This window comes from Pagrus pagrus (assembly GCF_965226575.1).
Source record: "Pagrus pagrus genome assembly, chromosome: 13".
NCBI classification, from domain to species: domain Eukaryota; kingdom Metazoa; phylum Chordata; class Actinopteri; order Spariformes; family Sparidae; genus Pagrus; species Pagrus pagrus.
This window is the reverse complement of record NC_140197.1, coordinates 24,746,907-24,768,086: the sequence shown is the minus strand read 5'-3', so window position 1 is coordinate 24,768,086 and position 21,180 is coordinate 24,746,907. Positions and strand designations below refer to the sequence as shown.

Below are 21,180 nucleotides of genomic sequence, written 5' to 3'. Positions count from 1 at the left end.
CAAAAACCTCTCTGCCCTCACCTGTCTCCTGTCAGGACTGTCTCACACACACACACACACACAGGAGCTCACTGCACACTGCACCCCTGCTCCGTCTAACCCCCCACCCTGCTCAAAGCAGCCACCCTCGGGGCTTGTGCGTGCGAATCCGGCTGTGGACTCAGCAGCCCCCATCGCTGCACCCCCTCCGCTCAGGGTAGTGAGGGAAATGAAGGCTTTAGGAGTTCATTATAAAACAACAACAGCAGCAGCAGGGGATAGGCCTCCTGGGGCCACAAACTATCCCTTCTCATCCTTCCATCCTCATCTTTTTCCTTTATGTCCCTCAATATCTCAACCCCGGTCCACCCTGCTCCCCGCGACACACTCCACTCTCTCGCTCTAGCTCCTTATCCCACAGCTCTGCTGAGAAGAACGAGGCTTTTTTATAAACACAGCATTCATGTTGAGTGAGGTTAAATATTGATCCGCCATATTATAATACGAGGAGTTAATATAGTGAGTCAGTAATCACAACATGTGAACTTGTTTGACCTCCGACACCAGAGAGACAGCTGACGCATTTACGTGTCACTGAAGTGAAGTTGTTGACTTTGTTGTCCAAGAAGGGAAATTAATTTTGAGGCAAAGGATGCAGACGAAGGTTTGTATTGGCAATATGATGCTGTTGTTAGATAGACAAAAACATATTGTTGCATGGATCAAAGGAACAGCCTTGTTTTCAGCTTTGTGACAATTTATTTTTCAGTCAGTCCACAGTTTTGTTTTGTTTTTTGAAATTCTTTTTATTTCCTTTAATCAAACTAGTGCCTGTTCAAAACATGCTGTTCGGCTGGTAATGTGAGGGTTTACAGATCCAGACTTGAACCTCCCTAAACTGTTCACACACTCATCGAGGCCGCCCTGATAATATTAAACATGTTTGATATTCTTATGATTTAAAATCTGGATGATTACAGCCGTTCTTTCTGAGCTGGACCACAACAGCAAACAATGAGAGAGACATCCCAGAGTAGCTGACATGTAAACATTCTAGCTCTTGAGGCTAACGTTAGCTAGCTAGCATACTACTGTTGACTTCGATTCTAGCTGAAAAATAGAAAACCTGTGTTGATCGTGTCTCCCCACTCATCCTCTGTCTTTGTTTTTTTTTTCTCAGTGCAACGTGTTACTACAGCAAGTTGTTGCACCACACTAATCTTCACTGTGTTTATGTCTGCATCTCCATGAGATCACGTGAGAGGGATCAGGCTTGAGCCCAGCTTCAGTCTACAGAGCCATGAGGCCAGAGCAATGGCACAGAGCGGTGTTCACTGTTATTCAAGATTGATTGATATTGAATGTGTTGCGTGTCCAAATCGCACCATATTCGACACTGCACTTCCTCAGGTCCTCAACAATAAACCTGCCAAAAGTGAAGTAGATCGGATGAACGGTACTTGAAATATATGAACCACAGACAGACAGACAGACAACAACCTGAAAATATACTGTAAATTAATAGTGAATGAAAAGTAAATCATAAAAGAGAGGAAAGAAAAGGAAATCATATAAATAAAAATTAGACATGTTCACATTTAAAGGAGGCGATAAGGAATCTACCAATTATTTTACTGTCTCTTAGATCACATCAGTTGAAAACGGGGCTGTCATGATAACGATTATCGCGGTCTAAAGCATTTGTGATAATTATATTATTGCAATATCTATAAAAAAATCTGAAATTCATCTTTAACTTTGTTTATTGTGTGTTTTAGTTTTTTTCTAGCAATTATATCCACTCAAAATACGAGTGTGGGGAGGTGGCGAGAGAGTCTGTAACCGTAATTGAACAAAAGAGTAAGAACAATTGCGCTACTCACACAGCAAGAACCGAAAAAACATGAATGCCTCATTGTTATTATCTCTATATATCTTGTTATCAGTTAGAAGAAGGACTCTCAATAATCATGTCTGTGTTTTTGTCTCGTTCATCTTTTGGTAATATTCTTCTGCCAAGTTTTTCATGGTGTAATGTATTCTCAACCCATATAACACTTCATCCTTCAGTTTATTTTGAGTGCTAAAAGAAAATACATTTTTAACAATGATTGCTGCATTTTAGGAATGCAAAACAATAACTTTAGGATAGATGTAGAAAGAAAGAAAAAACATGTTTTTTCTGCAGCTCTAATTATTCACTCCTCGTCATATCGTAAGAATTTGGGGTCATTTGCACAATCTGATAGTTAGACTGTTTTCACTTGTGTCTGTTGGATTGTTGGTTGGTTTGTCAGCAGGATTGCACAAAAACTACTCAGCAGATTTCCATGAATCTTGGATGGAGGGTGGGTCTCAGCCCAGGATAGACCCCTTTAAGTTTAGGTTGAGATCTGGATATGGGAACTTACTTTCTCTAACATTGCAAGATAGGCAGTGTTTTCCACATTTTTGTTAATTTCTCAGGGAACAATGCATCGATCTTGATGAAAGATTGTATTTAGACGACTGGTATCTATGTGTGAGTACAAAAGGGGACTGTTGGGCCTTGACAGAGCTCTACTGAGGACCGTTTTTCCTAATAAGTTACACAAAATTGGCAATTCCTGCCCCCGAGGCATGCAAGTGTGCTCATCACACCGAGAGATAATTTACCCCAATAATCCCATACACAGTTCATCCTTTAATGTGATGTTTAAGGTCATAAAAACTCAGTAATTTTCAAATTGTCTCATAATTCACTGCAATACTTGGGCTCTCTGGTTGATGTTCTAATAAGGAATAATAATGTGTAATCATAGTAATTAGAGAGCAACATCAAAAGCACCAGAGCACACAATATAAATGCCTCGTACAAAGGCCCTCTGTGTGCTGTAGGTTCACTGATGCCGCGCAAACGAGTGGAAAGTTATGATTCACGGATAATAGCACGTAAACTGCTCTCATCGTCATCCCGGGGCAGCCAAATGTGACTTTCTGATGGTGAATTAGGGGTCAAACGCTGTGCAAGACAGCAGTCATCATCTTCATCATCATCGTCATTATGATTGTCATCGCGGTTGGTGTGCTGGCTGGAGGCACAACACCTGTAAGCGTGACCTCAAGCCACCCGCCCCTCGCCTTTTACTTGGCGGTTGAGGGTGATGCAGCGAGACCGCAGTCCTTTCAGATGAAAAGGAGGGCAGGGCGAATCAACAGGAAGTGGTTTTTGCTCGATAGACGCAGGGAGTTTCAGGCAGGTGTATCGTGCTCGCTTCCCCATTGCGTGTGGAGTGTGTGTGTCTGTGTGTGTGTGTAAGATTGAGGTCGACCGCCTGAGGCAAGTGAACAAGACACAACAAACACACAGCTCTTACAAACGTACTTCCATTTATTAACCTTATTTATTTTAAATAAGAATGTAATGCAGCAAGATTGGAAAAAAAAAAAAAACTTTTGAAATATGGAGACATATATTACCAAATTCAAAAGGAACTGTACACAAATCTAAAATATGATCTTTACTGTAGCTCTGCATAGCTCATAAATCTTACGGATATTTGCCAGAAGATGAAGTGAGGTAGAAAGTTACGATTCCACGTTGTCATACAGCTGGAACCCTGACATGAGTTATATTCATATTATATATATATAAAGCTCAAACTGGCCAATAAAATAAACCTTTTGGGTCCCGGTGCGCACTTTTGACCCGCACACATGGACACATAAGAGTTCTTTAAGAGACTAAACATGGTGATTTTCTTTGATTAGCAATCTGGGGGGAAATAAGGAGCACGATTAGCCCACTTCAAAGGCAATTTTAAACATGAAAGTGTAGCATAGTGTGTGCTTCTTTAAATAGAGGGAAAACAAGAGGAGGGCTGGTATGTTGAGAAATTAAGTGTTTTTCATTCTTTGCTTTTCAAAGACAGTGTTTGGTGTTTCCCTTGCCATTACCCCGGGTATTTCCCTTTGTTCTGTTGAGCACACATTAGGCTGCATGTTTTCCATAGACATTTCCATAAGAGCAACTGAAACCCAGCTTGTGTCTTCGCACAATAATGCATCTAGTTATGATGTATATCGGCGGCTTCCAGTGATTCTATTTAAACATGAACACTTCCTCTATCTTCTATGGTTAATTATACACTTTGCATCGTGTGGAGCGAGAGCAACTTAAGTGCTTTATAATCAGAAATGAACCGTAACACAGCAGACAGAGAGACAGACAGACAGACGGACAGACAGGTGGATTCCTTTTAAGGCCGTTTTTAGCCTCCGTGGCGACACTTGTTTACAAGAAGGATAAAGTATAAAGCAGCAGTACAACAGACACGATGACTGATACAATAAATACAACAAAGTCACTGTCAGAGCTCCCCTGCAGACGTCGTACTGCTGGTGATATCCGGTCCAGTACCAGTTTTCTTTTTAAGAGCTTGTTTCCCCTTCGTCCCAGAAGAGCGGCGTTTCAGTGCATCCAGCGAGAAAGAAGCAGAGTTAGAAAACATCCTCACCTACAGTAAGCCGCTGCATATCAAATCGGTGATGAGTAGCAAATAAACAGCAATATTATAAGTGTTTATAGACCATGTTAGCGTGGGAGGCCATTTTCCTGTCATCTCGCTCAGGATGGGAAACTCAACTGTCGTGCTGGTGTGTTCCAGGTTTGGAGCAGTAAAAACCGGTAATCTGACAAATCATTATCATTTCACCTCTTCCCAATTGATCAGTGTAGATAGTTAAAATCTGGAGAGGCTATATTTCAAGGTAAAACAACATATTTGATAACCCGTTCACTAACGTCAGCATTCAACCACTTCCTAGCTAACGTTACTGTTTGATTGCATCCAGTGTGTTTCACTTCCAGGCTTAAATAAATGTGTCCAAGATGCGCGCTGATATTTTATAATTCATTTAGCCTACACCTTTCCTGTCATATCGTGTAAAAATATTAAATGTAATGTAATGTTTGCTAGCAGGTGGTTAAATGCTAACGTTAGCTGCTGTCTCCCTAAAGCTAATGGCTTATCACATTATGTTGTTCTACGTTGAAATATGGCCAAATTTCACAAGCAACTGAAAAGATGATGGACAGTGAAAATCTTGAGGGAAATCACGCTGTATGATGGTTTAATGCTCAGGTTAGCGAATGTCACCGAATGTGTTGAAATATGGCTCCATAGCCTTCCAGATTTTCACTTTTGACTTACTTCCAGTCGCTGATCATTTTGGGAGGGGGTGAAATGATCACGATCTATCAGATTCCCTACCTTTTAATGACTTTTAATCCAAACAAAGACTCCCACCCTGAGCGTGACGTCAGAGGAAAATGGCTGCCGTGTGAAGGTCCGAATAACATACAGGTCAGAGTTCAGATCTGTGAATGCATGCTCTGATGTGGGATCCCTCAGTGAAATGTCTATAGGCGCTTATAGTTCAGTCATGTCTGTGCCTATATTTCTCCTATCTCGTAGTTTGTTATGCGTTTTTGCAGGTGTACACCTCCTCCTCTCTCACACACGTCTGACACTCCACGTGGCAGCACCAGCGTACCTGGCAGTGGCAGGACAGGCTGGTGAGGTGCATGGCCGTGTTGTAACCACGTCCGCAGCACAGACTCTGACAGCTGGTGTCTTTGGCACACGACCGGCCGCCTGTACCAGGGGAGTAACGAGAGGGTCTGCAGAAGCTGGGGGACTCTTCGAGGAAGACTAGATCAGTAGTGCGCAGGCTCTGGCCGTGTCGACGTGGGCCGGCGAGCTCTGTCTCCCCAGTGGCTGCGTTGGTGACGCTCAGAACTCGCACTGCAGTGTCGTATCGGTACTTCAGCAGCCGCCCGGTGTCGTGGAAAGGGGACAGCTGCTTCCAGCAAGTCCGTACGGCACACGAGCCGGAGACGCCGTGGCACTTGCAGGTTGTTTTCAGGCCGCTCTTCACCGCCTGAGATGGGAGGAGGGAGGAGAAAAAAAAAGGGAGACATGTCAGTTCCTTTCCAGTTTGATTCATTACCTGGCCTCTTATCTGGGAGGTCTATCTGGACAGGGTGAGACAGTTTCCTGCAGGGTGGGTAGTGGTCTGCAGAGAGGGTGCCTTTAGCTCACCTCAGTCAAAAATTTTGACATAATGGATTGGCGGGGACTGTTCAGCATGTCGTTTTTCATTTACCTCACATTTCTCACTTTGACAGCGCTTGCAATTTTTTTTTCTTTTTTTTTTTTTTTTTGCTCAATGTGTTGAAACTAGCTCTGTCTGCTCCTTTCCGAAAGCCTGAGGCGGAGGTGACAAACAGTGCAGACAGTGGAATCTCTCCACCCTGTTCTTTGTACATGCCTGCTCATGGAAAACATTGATAAGAATTTCTGCGCAAAGAAGTGCCAAAAAATATGTAGCAGCGTTTTGTTTGTGATAGGTTAATAGTTCACTGAGCTCGATGGTCAGCGACGAGGGCGCGATCACTCAGCCTGAGAGCTGCTGTCTTGGCGGGGGCCAGAGACAGGTCACACAGACGGAGCCAGAGGGGACCTGTGGGTTGAAAAGTTCTGCTAAGTTCCTCCCTTTGCAGGTATGAACCCCTCGGGGGGCTTCAGAGCACCATTACTGAGAGACGAGGGGGGGGTCTGACCACTTCATGTTTTTGTGAACCGTCTCGTGGTCTCTTCTTGGTGTAAAGTGAGGAAAACATTTAACTCAACAAAGATGAGATAAGGCCCTCACTTCTTCCTGTTGGGTTTTTTTCTCGCTGTCTCCACCATCTCTGGCTCAATCTAGGTGTGAGCTCCAGGACCCTGGGGCCTGCTATTTCGGAGCTCCACAGTGACGGTTATGAACATTAGGTGGATTTATGAAGAGCACAGCGATCCAGTAAGTGGAAAAAAATGCTCGCTCGTATATTAAAAAGAGGCCACGGTTATAATCGTTCTCTCCGACGTGAGACCTTTAATTTTCTGTAGGCCCGCACAGCAAGCTTTATCATGCCTGAGAACACCTGGCTCCAACGATCCCACAGCCGTCTTGTCTCCCTGCTGCACTGCCTCACCCTCTGCCTCTGTGTTATCCGCCAAGGCCAACGACGGCAGCAAATAAGGGGGCGTTTGTCTGGCTGGCACTGTGAGGATTACGATTCTGTATCGTCTGATGGCGCAGGAGTGTGGCAGAGGTATAATTGTCGTGTAAAATTGCAGCCCAACTAATTGAGCTCAGGTAAAGGATGTTTTTGACGCCTCGGGCTTGGGAGGCAACTCTTTACATTCAATGTCACATTTCTGCTCCACTCCTTTTGGGTCTGTTCGTTCACACTCACCCGAATTCCGACGTTGATGTTGTGGGTGTCGACCTGAGCCCTCAGGTCCTTGCTGACCCTCTTCTGGCCGAGGAACTTCTTGAGAAACTTGGTGCTGTATTTCAGGTTGTCGCCGCAGACCCCCCACTGCCACGCTTCTCGATGCTGGATGCCGGGGGAGTCGTCGCACGTGCACCTCTCCATGCGGCCTGAGCTGCACGCTTTGGCGAGCGCATGGGTCAGCGCCGCAGAGGACACCGCCAGCAGGAAGGCCGTCTCCTTGAATGCTGGGATAGATGGAGAGAGATTAAAATGTACATCAGTTTGTTTTTGTCAAGGACGAATTTAAAGGAGCAGTATGTAGTTTTGGGGAAGACATTTTAACCAGAAGAGAAAAAGCTTCATTTTTTTTCTGCCTAAACAAACTAAATAAACAAACTCTTTGTTTTCATGACTGAATAAACAAACTGACCTTAAAGAGCAACACAATTTCATACTGTTTTACTTTGTTTATATTTGGCGGACCCTGCCACCTTTCTAGCTTCCAACAGTGTCTTCCTTTGAGAGCAGCTTGTTTATTCAGCTATGGAAAAAAATAAATATTTCTGAGTTTGTATTATTCCCTCATTAATATTGTAAATATTAAAATTCGGTGTTAGAATTTCTTCTCCAAAACTACGTAGTGCCCCTTTAAAGAGCTTTGAATGCAAGACCTGTTAGTGGCATTAAAAACATGTGTTCTGAGTACAAACTACTTATAACTTAAGGGATTAATTGATAGTTTGCAATCACCAAACTGTCCTTTGTGCGTCTGAGTAATCCTTTAAAACCATAATGTTTACAAAGAGCTCACTACGTTGTCATGGTTTAACACAACCTCAGCATTATTCTGCACGTTTTCTCGTGTCATCATTCCTCTCCTGACCTTTTCTTCTTGGTCACACACTGTTATTTGCTTCACCCAGGGTATATTTTGATCCAATTAATTATTATTTTGACTAGGAAGGATTTTCCCAGATGAAAGTGGGCAATCAAGCCACCCTTTTCCTCTGGGAATGGGCGCTTTCCCCAGATAAAAATAACCACAGGGCTCGAGCGCTCTCCACCACCGCACCACATTTCTGGGCTCTCTACTCCCTCATTACCTCCATGCTGACCTGTTCATGTTCTCCCACACACTGATATCCATATGCATAAAGCCTGGAAGCGTTTTCTGTATACAGTAGACCTGCAAGGGACTTAGTGATTTAGTATGGACATTTTTTTTTTTCAAGTGTAGCTAATCAATGGTTGTATCTTTTGAAAACTTGTAAAGTAAAGGGACTGGGCAGAACATCTTAAAGGGGCACTGTGTAGTTTGGGAGAAGAAATTCAAACAGAATTTTAATATTAACATATGAATGAGGCAATAATACAAACTCAGAAATATTAATTTTTTCCAAAACTGAATGAACAAGCTGTTCTCAGAGGAAAACAAAGTAAAACAGTATGAAACTGTGTTGTCCTTTAAGGTCAGTTTGTTTATTCAGTCATGAAAACAAAGAGAGTTTGTTTATTTAGTTTATTAAGCTATATAAAAAAAATCTTTCTCTTCTGATTAAAATTTCTTCTCCCAAACTACATAGTGCGCCTTTAAAGTTTATGATCATACACAGACATGTACAGTCCAAAAACGATTATCATTAACATGATTTTTTAAGGAAAATATATATTTGAATTCGGCTTGTGTGTCAAGCCTATAATAAAAACTGTCAATATTTTATAAAAGTTGGAAAGAAATCATGTTTTATCCCTGCCTCCAAACTAGGGATGCACAATTTCAACAAACAAATGTCTCCACTTTCACTCCTCCTGCTGTAGATAATCACTTGGTTTCAAGATAAATTGATGTTGTTCAGCATCCCATCTTGGTGTCTTGCCCAGAGACACCTTATCTTGACAGACGCTTTTATTCATAACAAACTGCATATCACAGAGATGAGTGTTATGCTGTGCACCTGTCTCAGGTTAAAAACAAAGATAAGATAGAGTGCGTAACTTGATGTTCTCAGGTCAGAACCAAGCACCCAACAAAGTGCTAAGAAGTTACAGGCTGGATGGTCGACCTACCTCTCTTCAGAAGGCTCCCTCGGCCGTCCAGACTGCAGTTCCAGCGCTCATTCCTGAACTGATAGCGACACTCCAGCAGGCTGAGGCGCACCGACTCCCGCAGCGTCTCGGCCAAACCAGGTTCCCTGCGACACAGCCTCTTCTGCCGCCTGGTCAGAGTCATCTGCTCGCACTGCTTAAGGTGGGCCTTTCCTGTCGGAGGCTCATTGGAGAACGGTCCCGGTAAAAACACCAAGGGCTCCCGACCTGTCAGCCTTGGAGAGCAGAGAGGAAACACATTATAAAGTTGCGTTTTTAACTTGTGTGTTGTGGTTTGTTTTTGCGTTATTTACTCAGTCTTTCCACCTGGAAATGTTCATTTATCCGTCAGTGGATTTAACAAAAATTGGTGTTTTGTCTTAATTCTCCTGATTAATGCCAATACAGTGAAAAATGAAAATATGCATACAGGAAAAACTAAAACAAGGAAAAACGCGTAAAAATGCCCAAATAATTCAGATGAATTAGTTTGAGATACACATTTAATTACCACTGATGATGTCGCAACAAAATTAGCATGACAAATTGCAGAAAGTATAGAAGTTTCGAACAGCACAATAACGATTTGTCGCAATAGTTTGTGCACAATTACGCGTGCGTAATTTGGCTAAAGTTTGTAAAGCTTATTGTTATGATCCCTTCCGAGGATTAAAGCAACAAACGCAATCAATAAATGAGTTGGAGAGAAGTAAAAAATAAAATCTGCTGACCCAAAATAAGCTGCAGAGTGCGAGAGGAGGATGCAGAGCGCGATGAGTCGCAGTAGGCAGGCGGTCCGCGGGAGCCTGGAGCGCATGGTGCCGGGTTGGCGCTGCTCTTCATCTCGCTGATTCTTCTACGGAGAAAGTCCGTGCCGTCTGGTCGGCGCACCTCTTTAAGGGGCCCCACATGCACACAGACTTTCAATCTGGTGCAGCCAGGCCCAGCTGGGAGGCAGGGCCCTTTGGGACAGGAGGAAGGGAGGGGAGGGGGGGCATCATCTCACTGCACCCTCATTGGATTCTCCAATATTGTTACTGTATGTTCCCTCCCACTGGAACGCCACCCAGGTAGTCAGAGCTGCAAAATGACTGGGTTTACCTGCTGTGATATAGACATCTATAATACACCTGGGTGCCCATCACTGTATGTCCAGGTGTGCCGTCATCCTGGTTATGGGCTGGAATCAAAACATCAGACTGAGCCCATTTTATTTGGTCTGTCTCGACTCCTTATGTAGCCACTGATTTTCTAACATTCCGATCAGCATTCCTGACAAATGACACCCAGCATCTTTAAAAGCAACATGGTGGTGGTGGTGACCCTCCACAAGACCTCAAGTTTAACCCAGAATGGCAGCAAACTTCCACTCTGAAGTGTCCTTGAGCAACAGGTTGCATCCCTGACCGTGGGGAAGAAAAATTCAAAACTACAGTGGCACTCAGTAGAGCGCATACCTCCACTAAGACCCAATGCTCCCCTTTATCCACATGAAATTGTGCTCAGTCATAGATACCAGTCACTTGAATATCGCTGATTTTTTTTCATCAAGATCCATGCATTATTCCCTGAGAAATTAACAAAAATGTTCCGGCACTAAAAGTTAATTGGGTCTATTCTGGGCCGAGACCCATCCTCCATCCAAGTTTCTTGGAAATCTGTTCAGTAGTTTTTGTGTAATCCTGCTGACAAACCAACCAACCAACCAACAGATGGACACAGGTGAAAACATAAACTCCTTGGCGGAGGTAAAAAGAGAATCTCCCCATTCTAGTTATAATCATTGTGATAGGCAGCATAAATCCATCAACTTTGAAGAACAAATTAAAGCCTTCTGCATTCAAGAGAACCTTATGGATGAGAAATAAATGATTCATGAAGTCGGAGATTAAAGGACACTAACATGCAGTGTGTTATTAAAGGCCTTATGGTCTGTTCTTCCAATCAAACTACACTCCATGCTCTGTCAACCTTCATTTAGAGGAAAGCCAACCACGGAGCCCCATCTAGTGGATTCAATATAGAAACTCAATCTGGGAACATGGAGTTAAACTTTGGAAAGGCCAGAGATTTGGACTTGGGCACGAGTGGACTCAAGTCACTGTTTTTTTTTTCTCAACAGAAAATAAATTAAGGGATTGTTTTTTTATTGAGATGAAATTAAGAAATAAATACGCTTTTATAAACTTCTCAACTCTTTTTGGGACTTGACTCGCCTTAAAGGTGCAATATGTAAGAATTTTAATTGAAAACAGTCAAAGTTAAATAAAATTATCAACAGAAAGTCAGATGTGACGTCCTCAAATTTCTTGCAGCGAATCCTCACAATCATGAAACTAGGACCAGAGAGTATTTGGCAGTTTTCGCCTGGAACATGGCTTAAATGATTAATTATCAAAATAGCTGCTGATTAATTTTCAAAACGATCGACTAATTGATGTATCGACTGATCGCTGCAGCTTTAGTCACCATGAGTCGGATGAAGTCCTAAAAGCAGCTGCCTGCCTCAGGTCTAATTCTGGTCCCAGATACAAATCAGTTGCCGTCATAGTTACAGATGTTTGGTATTTCTAACACATTACATTAAAAAATATATTAAATGACACATTGGTTTGCATTGGCTTATGTTATTAAAATATGTCAGAATGTAGTCACACTGGTTATTTGAATGACCCAAAGCTTCAGTGATATTTCCCACTGACAGGATGTACTCGTACAACAAGCTGTCGGTCACACTGGTTAGACTGGCATCAGACTTTTTAATTAACTTTTAAAGTAATAATAAAGTAATAATTTAACACAATATCTTTATTTTTACTCTAGTGTGACCCTTGCTGTACCCCTTGTACTCTAGTTGGACCCTTTTACAATACAGACTATTGCAAGCTCGCTTCATTCCCTGTGGTGTCGCTATAGCACCATTTCGACGTCCGCCAACGTCATTGAAATGCCACGAAGAAGAAACGGACGCTTGTGATGACGAAGAAGAAGACGACGACGAAGCCGGAAAACGCCATTTTGTTGTTGAACAGGACCAGCGGCGAAGGATCGAGAAGCAATAGTAAAAGGTATCTAAATTATTATTTGGAAACATTTAATATAATGGTGTCATATATATTAATTTAATTTAAATAAGGATGGAGCGAAAGAGCCTTTTGGTTTCTTTATAGTTACACTTCCCTCTGAGTTGTGGTGGCTTGAAGCCGGACACCTGGGACAGTTGGTTAGCGGTTTCCTTAGCAATTTTAACTTTAGCACGACTGTGATGAGGAAGTTTTTGACATTTTACTTCCAAGTATAAACTCATATTAAATAATAGTCAGGGAAATTATCAGACAGTGTCATCTTTGTGCGTACGGGGTCTCGCTACTGTGCGTTGTTTTGGTTAATCTCAACGTTCATCTTTGGTTCCTAAAAGATCTAGCTAGCTAGGCTAGGAGGAAACGTTAGCTAACATTAACGAGTATCCATTTGGGCACGGGGCTAACGCCAGCTCCTCTTCCTGCTCTGTGGCAAGCAACCTAAAACTTTATAGATTATTAGCACTATAGCTTATGTCATCTCACTAACAATGAGAGTTTAGATGTACTTAATTACCCAACCACAGACTAATTCACCGTAACTGTTAAGGGATATCGGAACACGTACACTTCATTCAAAGTCCGTTAGTGTCAACAAATGTGTAACTTCATTAAGACGATGGTAAAGATGTCGATGCTAGCATTTTGTTTTGATCGCGGGGGATTCAAGTGACCGACCTTAAGTATTCAAAATGATCAATTTTAGCAATGCAAAACAGATGATGCCCTTTTTAATCCATATATGTGCTGTAACTATAGGTGTCATTTCTCAGTTAATAGTCAATAAAGACACGTTACATTTTATATTGCGCCCTATGTTTGACTAAGGTTTTGAATGGTCTCAGACTGTGAATACTTATTCTGTAGTACTATCCAAAAACCTCGATGACTACTTCCTTAATCTTATTGCGTTAACAAGAACCTGTCATTCATGTTTACTCAAAGAAGGGACTGTTTAATAGCACGTCCTCATGCGTGTAAGACACACCCAACCCTAAATGACTGATTGAGGATTTGAATATTTCAGAAATTATGTTAAATGTTAATGCTGGTGGGAAAAAAAGTCTGATGATGTATATATTCCCAAAGAAAAGTATTAGCATATGTGAAACTTACAATAAATCTGGTCATATTGACAACTGCAGTTATGTGAGAGGAGAATTAATCAGTCCATCAAGCAGGTTAATATACAGAGGAGCTCTAGAAGGTTAAGGTTAAGGGTTTTGTTGACTGTTCAATGAGATGACAGCACTAACGCAACATTTGGGTTTGTATGATTAGAATTATCTATTTTCACAGTCTTATATTACATAAGACTGTTTTATGACAAACTGTGACTTTCTCAAGTTGAAAAATTACCTTTTAAATGATCAAACATCTTGTGTGTAATTCATTGAACAATTCAAGCAGGAGCAGAACTTTATTTGTCCCTCTCCATTCACAACCATACATATTTTTTCCGAAATAATGTCCCATGGTGGTCCACCGGAAGGGGCATAACTTAAGCTCTCGATTGTGTTACCTGGCACGTGTCAAGGCTGCACAACTGTTTTTCATTTTTTGTCTATAAATGACCCTATTGTGTATTTTTTAAGAAAGATGTGGCAATATCAGCCTCTCATTCTATCTGTCATTGTATTTGACAGTTTGCCTCAGCTGACTCATAATTGGCTGTGCTACATCACAGGACTGTAGTTTATAGTCATCAGCCTTCACAGCCTGCAGAATCCTAAATGACACAGACAGGACCAGACACCTTTTATATTTACTTTACCAAATTAAAACTCAGTTAGCAAATCCTAATATCGTATTGTTTGTATACTTGATTATGCTTTAGCTAATTACCTCCCACATCTGTGTGTTTGGGATGTTTGGATTACTGAAAACATAATGGGGAGAGCAGAAGCAAAGTTGTTTGCATGCTTTGTCATGCTGTCACCTGGATAAACAAGCCAGGTCTTTGTTAAATGTGTTGCACCGAAATGATTAATGTTGTCTTTAAGGTGTTCCTGTCTTTAGTCTGTTTTTTTTAAATGTAGGTCAAGGTGAACTTTTATTTGGCACATTTACAGTGTCATTAAAAATAATGTTCTTCTCAACATGATCTACTCTGTCTTTGTTATGTTAAACCAAAGCATAGATGCATCATAAAAGCCGAGGATAAAGTTAGTAGTAGCCCCTCCATGTACTCTGAGCCTCCCTGTTAATCAATCCTTGGCATTTAACCACATTGCATTCTGATACACTAACGTGACCGTGAGAGAGTACTGTTGCATGCAGATATTCAGGTGGAGTCAGGTGAGGCAGTTGAGGCAGTTGCACAAGTTTGGTGGTATTACCACACTGTTTTACCTGCTATGTATGCTCGTGAGGAAATGTTGTAATGTTAAGAAATCAGGCGCGAATAAGGTTTTTGCTTGTTAACTTGCTGGTGCTGTGTGCACATAAAATAATCAGGTTGAACCAGTCTGCATTCATTTCTTCACCCTCTATAATGGTGTGCGTTTATTGGGTAGTTTCAGTAAACGTCCTTGTAAGATTGGATTGGAGAGCTTGAAATGTGGCTGACATATGATCAGCCTCAGCTGCTGGTCATGAGTACATACTGTAGTGTCAGAAGTTATTTTGAAATATTGCATAATGGAGCTGCAACAATTAGTCGATTGATAATAATCGCCAATCAGTTTTTACATTCACACACTCAAATGTTCACTCGCTCATCATGCAGTGAAGTGTTGCACTGTAGAGCCAGCTGTCAATATGGAGAGCAGCAGGCTGAGGTGGACAACACATAGCAGATATCACTGAATATCTTTGGGTTTTGGACTGTTGGTCCAACAAAAAAGTTTAAGAGACATCCACTTCAGTTCGGATAAATCGTGACCCTTTATAACCTGCACATTTTAATTAATTGATCTGAATTATTTTCTCAGTTTATTAAAAGTGCAGCCCTACAGTAGATTGTGATGTACTGTAAGTATTTACTATACATCTACAGTTTAACTCAAAACATAATTGGTGAAATGCTAGTTTTCGTGTCCACCCCCCAGAACAGAAACAAACAGGCTTTTTTCCTAGACTGGACCTTTTGCATGTCAGCCAACAATCATGTAGGCACAAATCTGTCACACACTAGCCAGTGATAGCAATTTCTTCACTGACAATAGATGCAGCTGTCCAGAATCCAACACAGCCAGAAGGCATGTTGTCATCCAAGTTCCTCATTTGCGCCTTTTCTAAACTGGAGGAATGTGCTCTCTTTTACTTAATGGTGCTAATCCCAGTTACACTCTTAGCCTGTGCATTTAACACACAGCTGAGCAGAACAAGCTGAGGCACGCTGTCTGTAGTTGTCAACAAACATTGTGTAAAAGACTTAAAACGATTGTAACAGGGTGTAAGCAGGTGGTAGGTGGAGGAAAACCCACAGTTGGCCGTTGAACAACTCTATGAATATGGGGGATGCTGCTGTATCATAAAATGGGTTTATATATCTGCAGTATTTTCAGATTCCCTTTTTGAATAACAAATAGGACTCCTATCACTGGTGGTATATAGTTATTTCCTCTCACGCAGTCGGCCGTCAGCTGTAGTCTTTGCGGTGTGTTGTGTTGTTCAGCTGAGACACAGGCAACGTCACAGTCAGCTTTCATCGCCACAATTTTTTGATTTTGGTTTGGGCCTTTCATGACATGACATGAGCTTCCAAAGTTGGAAAATTACCACTTTGATTATCTCTCTGTCTTCGTATGGTATCCACACTTTTAGGTACCCTAGCACTTAATATTTCTTGTCTTTCTGCAGGTGAGCCAAGATGGGGGCTTTTCAAAGCATATTTAAAAGTCTCTTTGGAAAGAAAGAAATGAGGATCCTGATGGTAGGACTTGATGCAGCTGGAAAGACCACCATCCTGTACAAGCTCAAACTGGGAGAAATTGTTACCACAATCCCTACCATTGGTGAGTCCTCTCCTGCATCTTAATGACAAATTCATAGCTTACACCTAAGTGACTGGAAACAAGAGACCATGCAGTGCAACCACTCTTCATCTCTTTATTTTCCCTTTCATCTGCAGGTTTTAATGTTGAGACGGTAGAATACAAGAACATCAGTTTTACAGTGTGGGATGTCGGTGGTCAGGACAAGATCAGGCCACTCTGGAGGCATTACTTCCAAAACACACAAGGTGAGAGTCTTCTTGATGATTCTAGAGCTCTTCAAGTCTGTTCTTCAAGCTTTAGCTCAATTTTGGGCTAATTTATTTTCTTTCGTACAATCCTCACCTCTTTTCCATTTTCAGGCCTCATCTTTGTCGTGGACAGTAATGACAGAGAGCGAGTTGGTGAAGCAAGGGAAGAGCTGATGAGAATGCTGGCTGAGGATGAGCTGAGGGATGCCGTGCTGCTTGTGTTTGCCAACAAACAGGTGAGTTTGAGTCACTGTTGTCAAAAAAAAAAGAATAAATGAAACAAGCCCCGTTAGTTGGAGAACTTGGTCTCCATCACTTGACCATTGATGTATGAACAGTGGTTTGGCACTCTACTAAAGAAACAAAGATGGCAGAGGCAGCTGCGTCATAAAGATTAGAGAAATGGGCTTGTCACCGAAAGGTTCAGTCCGCAAATACTCAATAAATAAATCTTATAAACTTAATAGTTTTCTGCTAGCTCCTGGAAAATGTGGGTCTGATTGACGCTAGGTTCAGACAGGACGCCGAAGCGCCGCGCGAGAATTTGCCACGGCGCTTCTGTTCACACCAGACACGAATTTCTCCGCGCCGGTCGGCAAACGGCTCTGCTCGTCAGCTGTTCTGTAGTCACACTTGGAGCTGTTTTTCACCATAGGAAAGTAAATGACCGCATAAAATCACAACGCCATGTTTTCCTGACGACTGTAAATGTATGTCCACTTCATGGCAATGAGTAGTTTTCTGTCAATCGGGGTGTTTAATTATCGAAAATAGTATTTTTTGAAAAGTGTTTCATTTTGAAAATCGACAGGATTTCTCGTTGTTGCTTTGTTTGACTTCCTGCCCGGCTTGACACATGAATCAGAAACAACAGAAGAGCATTGAGTGAGGCTTTATTACAGAGCCCACAGCAGTTCTTACAAAACCAGCCCTTCTCTGCCTGTAAACTGTTTGCTTCGTGGGTTCCGTTCTCTATTCTTTAATCAAACGGTTAACTCACACAGTAATTCTGGTAATGTCTGCGGTCTGATATGGCAGACTTTGAACCACAGCTAGGCCAGCACACACACTGACCTTGTTGGCCTCTGTCCTGGACATCTGCTGCTCCTATCGGGGTCACTCATCCTCCAAGCTGCTCCTCACTGGAGGAGTCTCACTGGGCTTGTTACTGTCCGCAGGGCAGGCTGCTGCTGCTCTGCCACCCAGCCTGTTAGCTCTACCTACGAGCCCAGAGACGCTGCAGTTACAAAAAGTCAAAGTGGTTGGTGTGACCATCGGGACAACCACGGCTCACAATCTGCCATACTAGCTCTACCACTGGCTGATTCTTTAACAACCAAATGAGTGCTGACGGAAAGGAAATGGTGAAAAAAAAAAAGGACAGGTCAGCTCCGCGGTATGACAGAGAATATTACCAGTGTGTCCTGATAAAATGGTTGAATTAAACTCAACCAAATTCGCCTGGTCTTGGAAAATGATGAAAGAAGCACAGGTCATTAAAAATGATAACGACCGAAATTTACTTTACTGTTGTGATATACTTTTCAGCCATATCGCCCAGGCCTAATACAGAGCTGTTTGAAAATGAGCAATTATTGTTTCAATTAAGTGTTGTGTTTTCTGCTCTTTCAGGACCTGCCTAATGCCATGAATGCAGCGGAGATCACAGACAAGCTTGGCCTGCACTCCCTGCGAAACCGCCACTGGTATATCCAGGCCACGTGTGCTACTAGTGGAGATGGTCTCTACGAGGGTCTAGACTGGCTTTCAAACCAGCTTAAGAACCAAAAATGATCCATCACTCTACCTCCTGTCTGTCATCTCTGTCTGCAGTGTGATGGGAGGCAGCACTGGTCCTGGTTTGACTCTCCTCTACTTTCTTCTCTTTCATCTGGAGCGTTGGACTTGTTGGCCAGTGCTTCCCAGCATCTCTGTGTTCTGTGTGGGTGTGTTTGAATGACTATTTTAGGATGAATGAATATGTGTGAGAGCTGAGTGGGAGCAGCCCTGCTGTGCCTTGAAAACAGTTAACTCTCAGCACATCCAAAGGCACTGGTCTCAACAGCCACTAATTCAGTTTATACATCTGCTAGTGACATTAAGGCCTTGTTGACAACAGTTAATTCACTCTGAGAAGCCACGCAGTGTAACCGTGTCATGTTTGATACAATAAAATACCTGACATCCCAGAGCAGTTCACATTCATTTGAAAATTATGACTTTTGGTGACGACTGCTTCAATTTCTCTCAACAGTTCAACTTTTCAGATTCTTAGTTTAAAGGTGCACTATGTAGTTTTAGGGAAACATTTTTAATCCGAAGCACATCGACTGATTTTTTTTTTTATGCCTAAATAAAAAAAACTATTTGTTTTCATCACTGAATAAACAGACCAACAACACATTCTCATACTGTTTTACTTTGTTTATATTTGGTGGACCCTGCCACCTTTCTAGCTTCAAACAGTGTTGTGGGTACCTTATTTTCCTGTGAGAAAAGCTTACATTGTTTATTCAGAAAATGGAAAAAATTAAATATTTCTGAGTGTGCATCATCAATATTGTAAATATTCTGAGTTTGAATTTTTGTTGTCCGAAACTACATAGTGCCCCGTTAAATCTTCCTGTTAATGGTCATTGTATTGTATTCAGAAGCGGTTCCTGTAGATAAGTTTCCTCCCATCATGGTTTTGACTGATATTTATTTTCATGGAGATTAAAATATCTGTCATGTCTGGGTCTATAAAAGGCAATAAATGTTTCATGTTAAAATCATGTGGAGGTCTGTCAAGTGTGGCACTATTGGTGGATGTGTGGGTTTCAGCTACATTCAGTCCACTAGAACAGTGAGGCCTTTTTAGAGTTGCTCCCACTCTGGCTTTTTAATTACTAATAGTCTTTTTCTCTCTTGTATGTTGTTCTTTCAGTAAGGGTCTGTTTTTTGTTGTTGTTTTTTTTACGTTACTGTTAATGTACTTGACCTGGTTTATTTAAGCGCAAGCTGACGTGCCAGGTGTGCAGTCTTTTGAGTAAAATGCTCTCGGGACCAATTGGTTGGATTCAGAAAGGGCTCGTTGTGTTCAGTTCTAGATTTGCCCTCCTCCTTTTGTTCATGTGAGGACACACGTGCTCTTGAACAAATCGTCAGCGTTGTGATAGACGGTACAGTTGAACTGGAAGTGTTTGCGCTGGCCTGCTGTAAGAATCGGCACTGTAAATGCTTCCTCTATGCTTCAGGCTTTATGGTATCGTTCCTACATGTAGCTCGGGCACTTCCCCTGGGGTTATTGACATCGCCCTCTGATGCCATTTGCACAACCTCATCAGCTTGAACAACACAGGCCTATGTGAAGACTGCAGTTTATCCATCAGCCTTTGCAAAGAACTTCAACAATAACCTTTCATATTGCTCTAAACCAGCAGTTTAAGTGTGCAAGTATGAATGCTGCACCAGTTAACCCAGTAACAAGACCATTTCCAACATATCCATTCACCCAAGGCTCTTCTATCATCTTGAACTGTGCACAGTCCTGACTGAATGAACATGACTCTAAGGTCATACTATCACACTGACCTCTAAAGGAATATTAATTTCCCCTTTTTTTGTTTCTACAACTGGACATTTAGGTGTTTTCTTGAAAAGTTTGAGTAACTGATTGACTCTTCTTTTGGGCTTTCTTTGTCCTTTGTCTGTTAGGTAAACATCTGTAGAGTTCATAGGATAAGTGACATGATCTGGTATGCCGCAAGAATTACAAATGTGTATATAATCTGTAAGAAAATGTATTTTAACTTGACATCCACCTACCCTTGTTCAGATGTGAAGCTTTAATTTTCAAGATCGTTTCTGTACAAATGACAAGGTATGTGCATATGTATTTCTTGATTACCTTTTGCGCTTTTTTAAACTCATCTTGTAACATCTGATAAATGCACTATAATAAAGAGATCTCTATTGTACATCCCCTTCACTGCCTTTTCATTAACATGAAATGTAGTCATATGAGAAATGAATGTCTGTGCTCAGTGATGAATGTAATCCTTTGAATTCCTTTACAGTTCAGGCTGCTCAATTAATCAAAATATAACTAAAATCGCAGTATAGCTAAATGCAATATCCAAATTGCAAGAAGCTGCAATTTTTCTTTATTAAGGTAGAATGTGTGACAAAGCATCATTATAATGAAGCGCTGCAGAGATGTCCTTGCTTACAAATGTTGTTCTGATGTAAGAAAACATTTGTTTGGTGTAGACGCCGACAAACGTCACATCATCTTCGTTGCCTACAATATAGCACTCGGAATTATTATTTTACCATATCGTATTCACCCTTTTTATGGTTTATGTTTACATTCAGTTTAGGTAGCATTTAATCCTGAATCTTTAGTATGTATTACATAGTGTAGGACTTTATATTGTTTTGTTAACAGTTTGTTATTAAAAAAACGTTGACCGCATTACCATATTAATTGATATTATACCTGTAAAAAACAGAAATAATAAGTAGAAAGAACTGTTTAACTATAGATTTTAGCTGTGACCACT

General features: G+C 41.6%; 2 protein-coding genes across 2 annotated transcripts; one reads left to right on the top strand and one right to left on the bottom strand.

Moving 5' to 3' along the window:
• Nucleotides 1–3,349: 3,349 nt before the first annotated feature.
• On the bottom strand, nt 3,350–10,256 carry wnt9b (wingless-type MMTV integration site family, member 9B). Its single transcript, XM_084372274.1, has 4 exons — nt 10,099–10,256; nt 9,350–9,603; nt 7,262–7,527; nt 3,350–5,901 (listed from the first exon to the last, which is right to left on the bottom strand). Exons 1-4 carry the CDS (start codon nt 10,182–10,184, stop codon nt 5,440–5,442), a joined length of 1,068 nt encoding a protein of 355 aa, XP_084228400.1. The 5' UTR covers nt 10,185–10,256; the 3' UTR covers nt 3,350–5,439.
• Nucleotides 10,257–12,327: 2,071 nt separating this feature from the next.
• On the top strand, nt 12,328–20,595 carry arf2a (ARF GTPase 2a). Its single transcript, XM_084372004.1, has 5 exons — nt 12,328–12,435; nt 16,252–16,406; nt 16,523–16,633; nt 16,748–16,872; nt 18,269–20,595. The coding sequence occupies exons 2-5, from the start codon at nt 16,262–16,264 to the stop codon at nt 18,428–18,430; spliced, it is 543 nt and encodes a 180-aa protein (XP_084228130.1). The 5' UTR covers nt 12,328–12,435; nt 16,252–16,261; the 3' UTR covers nt 18,431–20,595.
• The last annotated feature ends 585 nt before the right edge of the window (nt 20,596–21,180 follow it).

What these genes read in the sequence shown, in the direction of transcription:
- wnt9b (XM_084372274.1), bottom strand. Translation starts at nt 10,184, where the DNA reads ATGCGCTCCAGGCTCCCGCGGACCGCCTGCCTACTGCGACTCATCGCG. An exon ending in CACTCTGCAGCTTATTTTGG is followed by an intron (nt 9,604 to 10,098) that starts GTCAGCAGATTT and finishes CTGCTCTCCAAG; the next exon opens with GCTGACAGGTCGGGAGCCCT. An exon ending in AGGGAGCCTTCTGAAGAGAG is followed by an intron (nt 7,528 to 9,349) that starts GTAGGTCGACCA and finishes CATCTATCCCAG; the next exon opens with CATTCAAGGAGACGGCCTTC.
- arf2a (XM_084372004.1), top strand. Translation starts at nt 16,262, where the DNA reads ATGGGGGCTTTTCAAAGCATATTTAAAAGTCTCTTTGGAAAGAAAGAA. An exon ending in TTACTTCCAAAACACACAAG is followed by an intron (nt 16,634 to 16,747) that starts GTGAGAGTCTTC and finishes TTCCATTTTCAG; the next exon opens with GCCTCATCTTTGTCGTGGAC. An exon ending in TTGTGTTTGCCAACAAACAG is followed by an intron (nt 16,873 to 18,268) that starts GTGAGTTTGAGT and finishes CTGCTCTTTCAG; the next exon opens with GACCTGCCTAATGCCATGAA.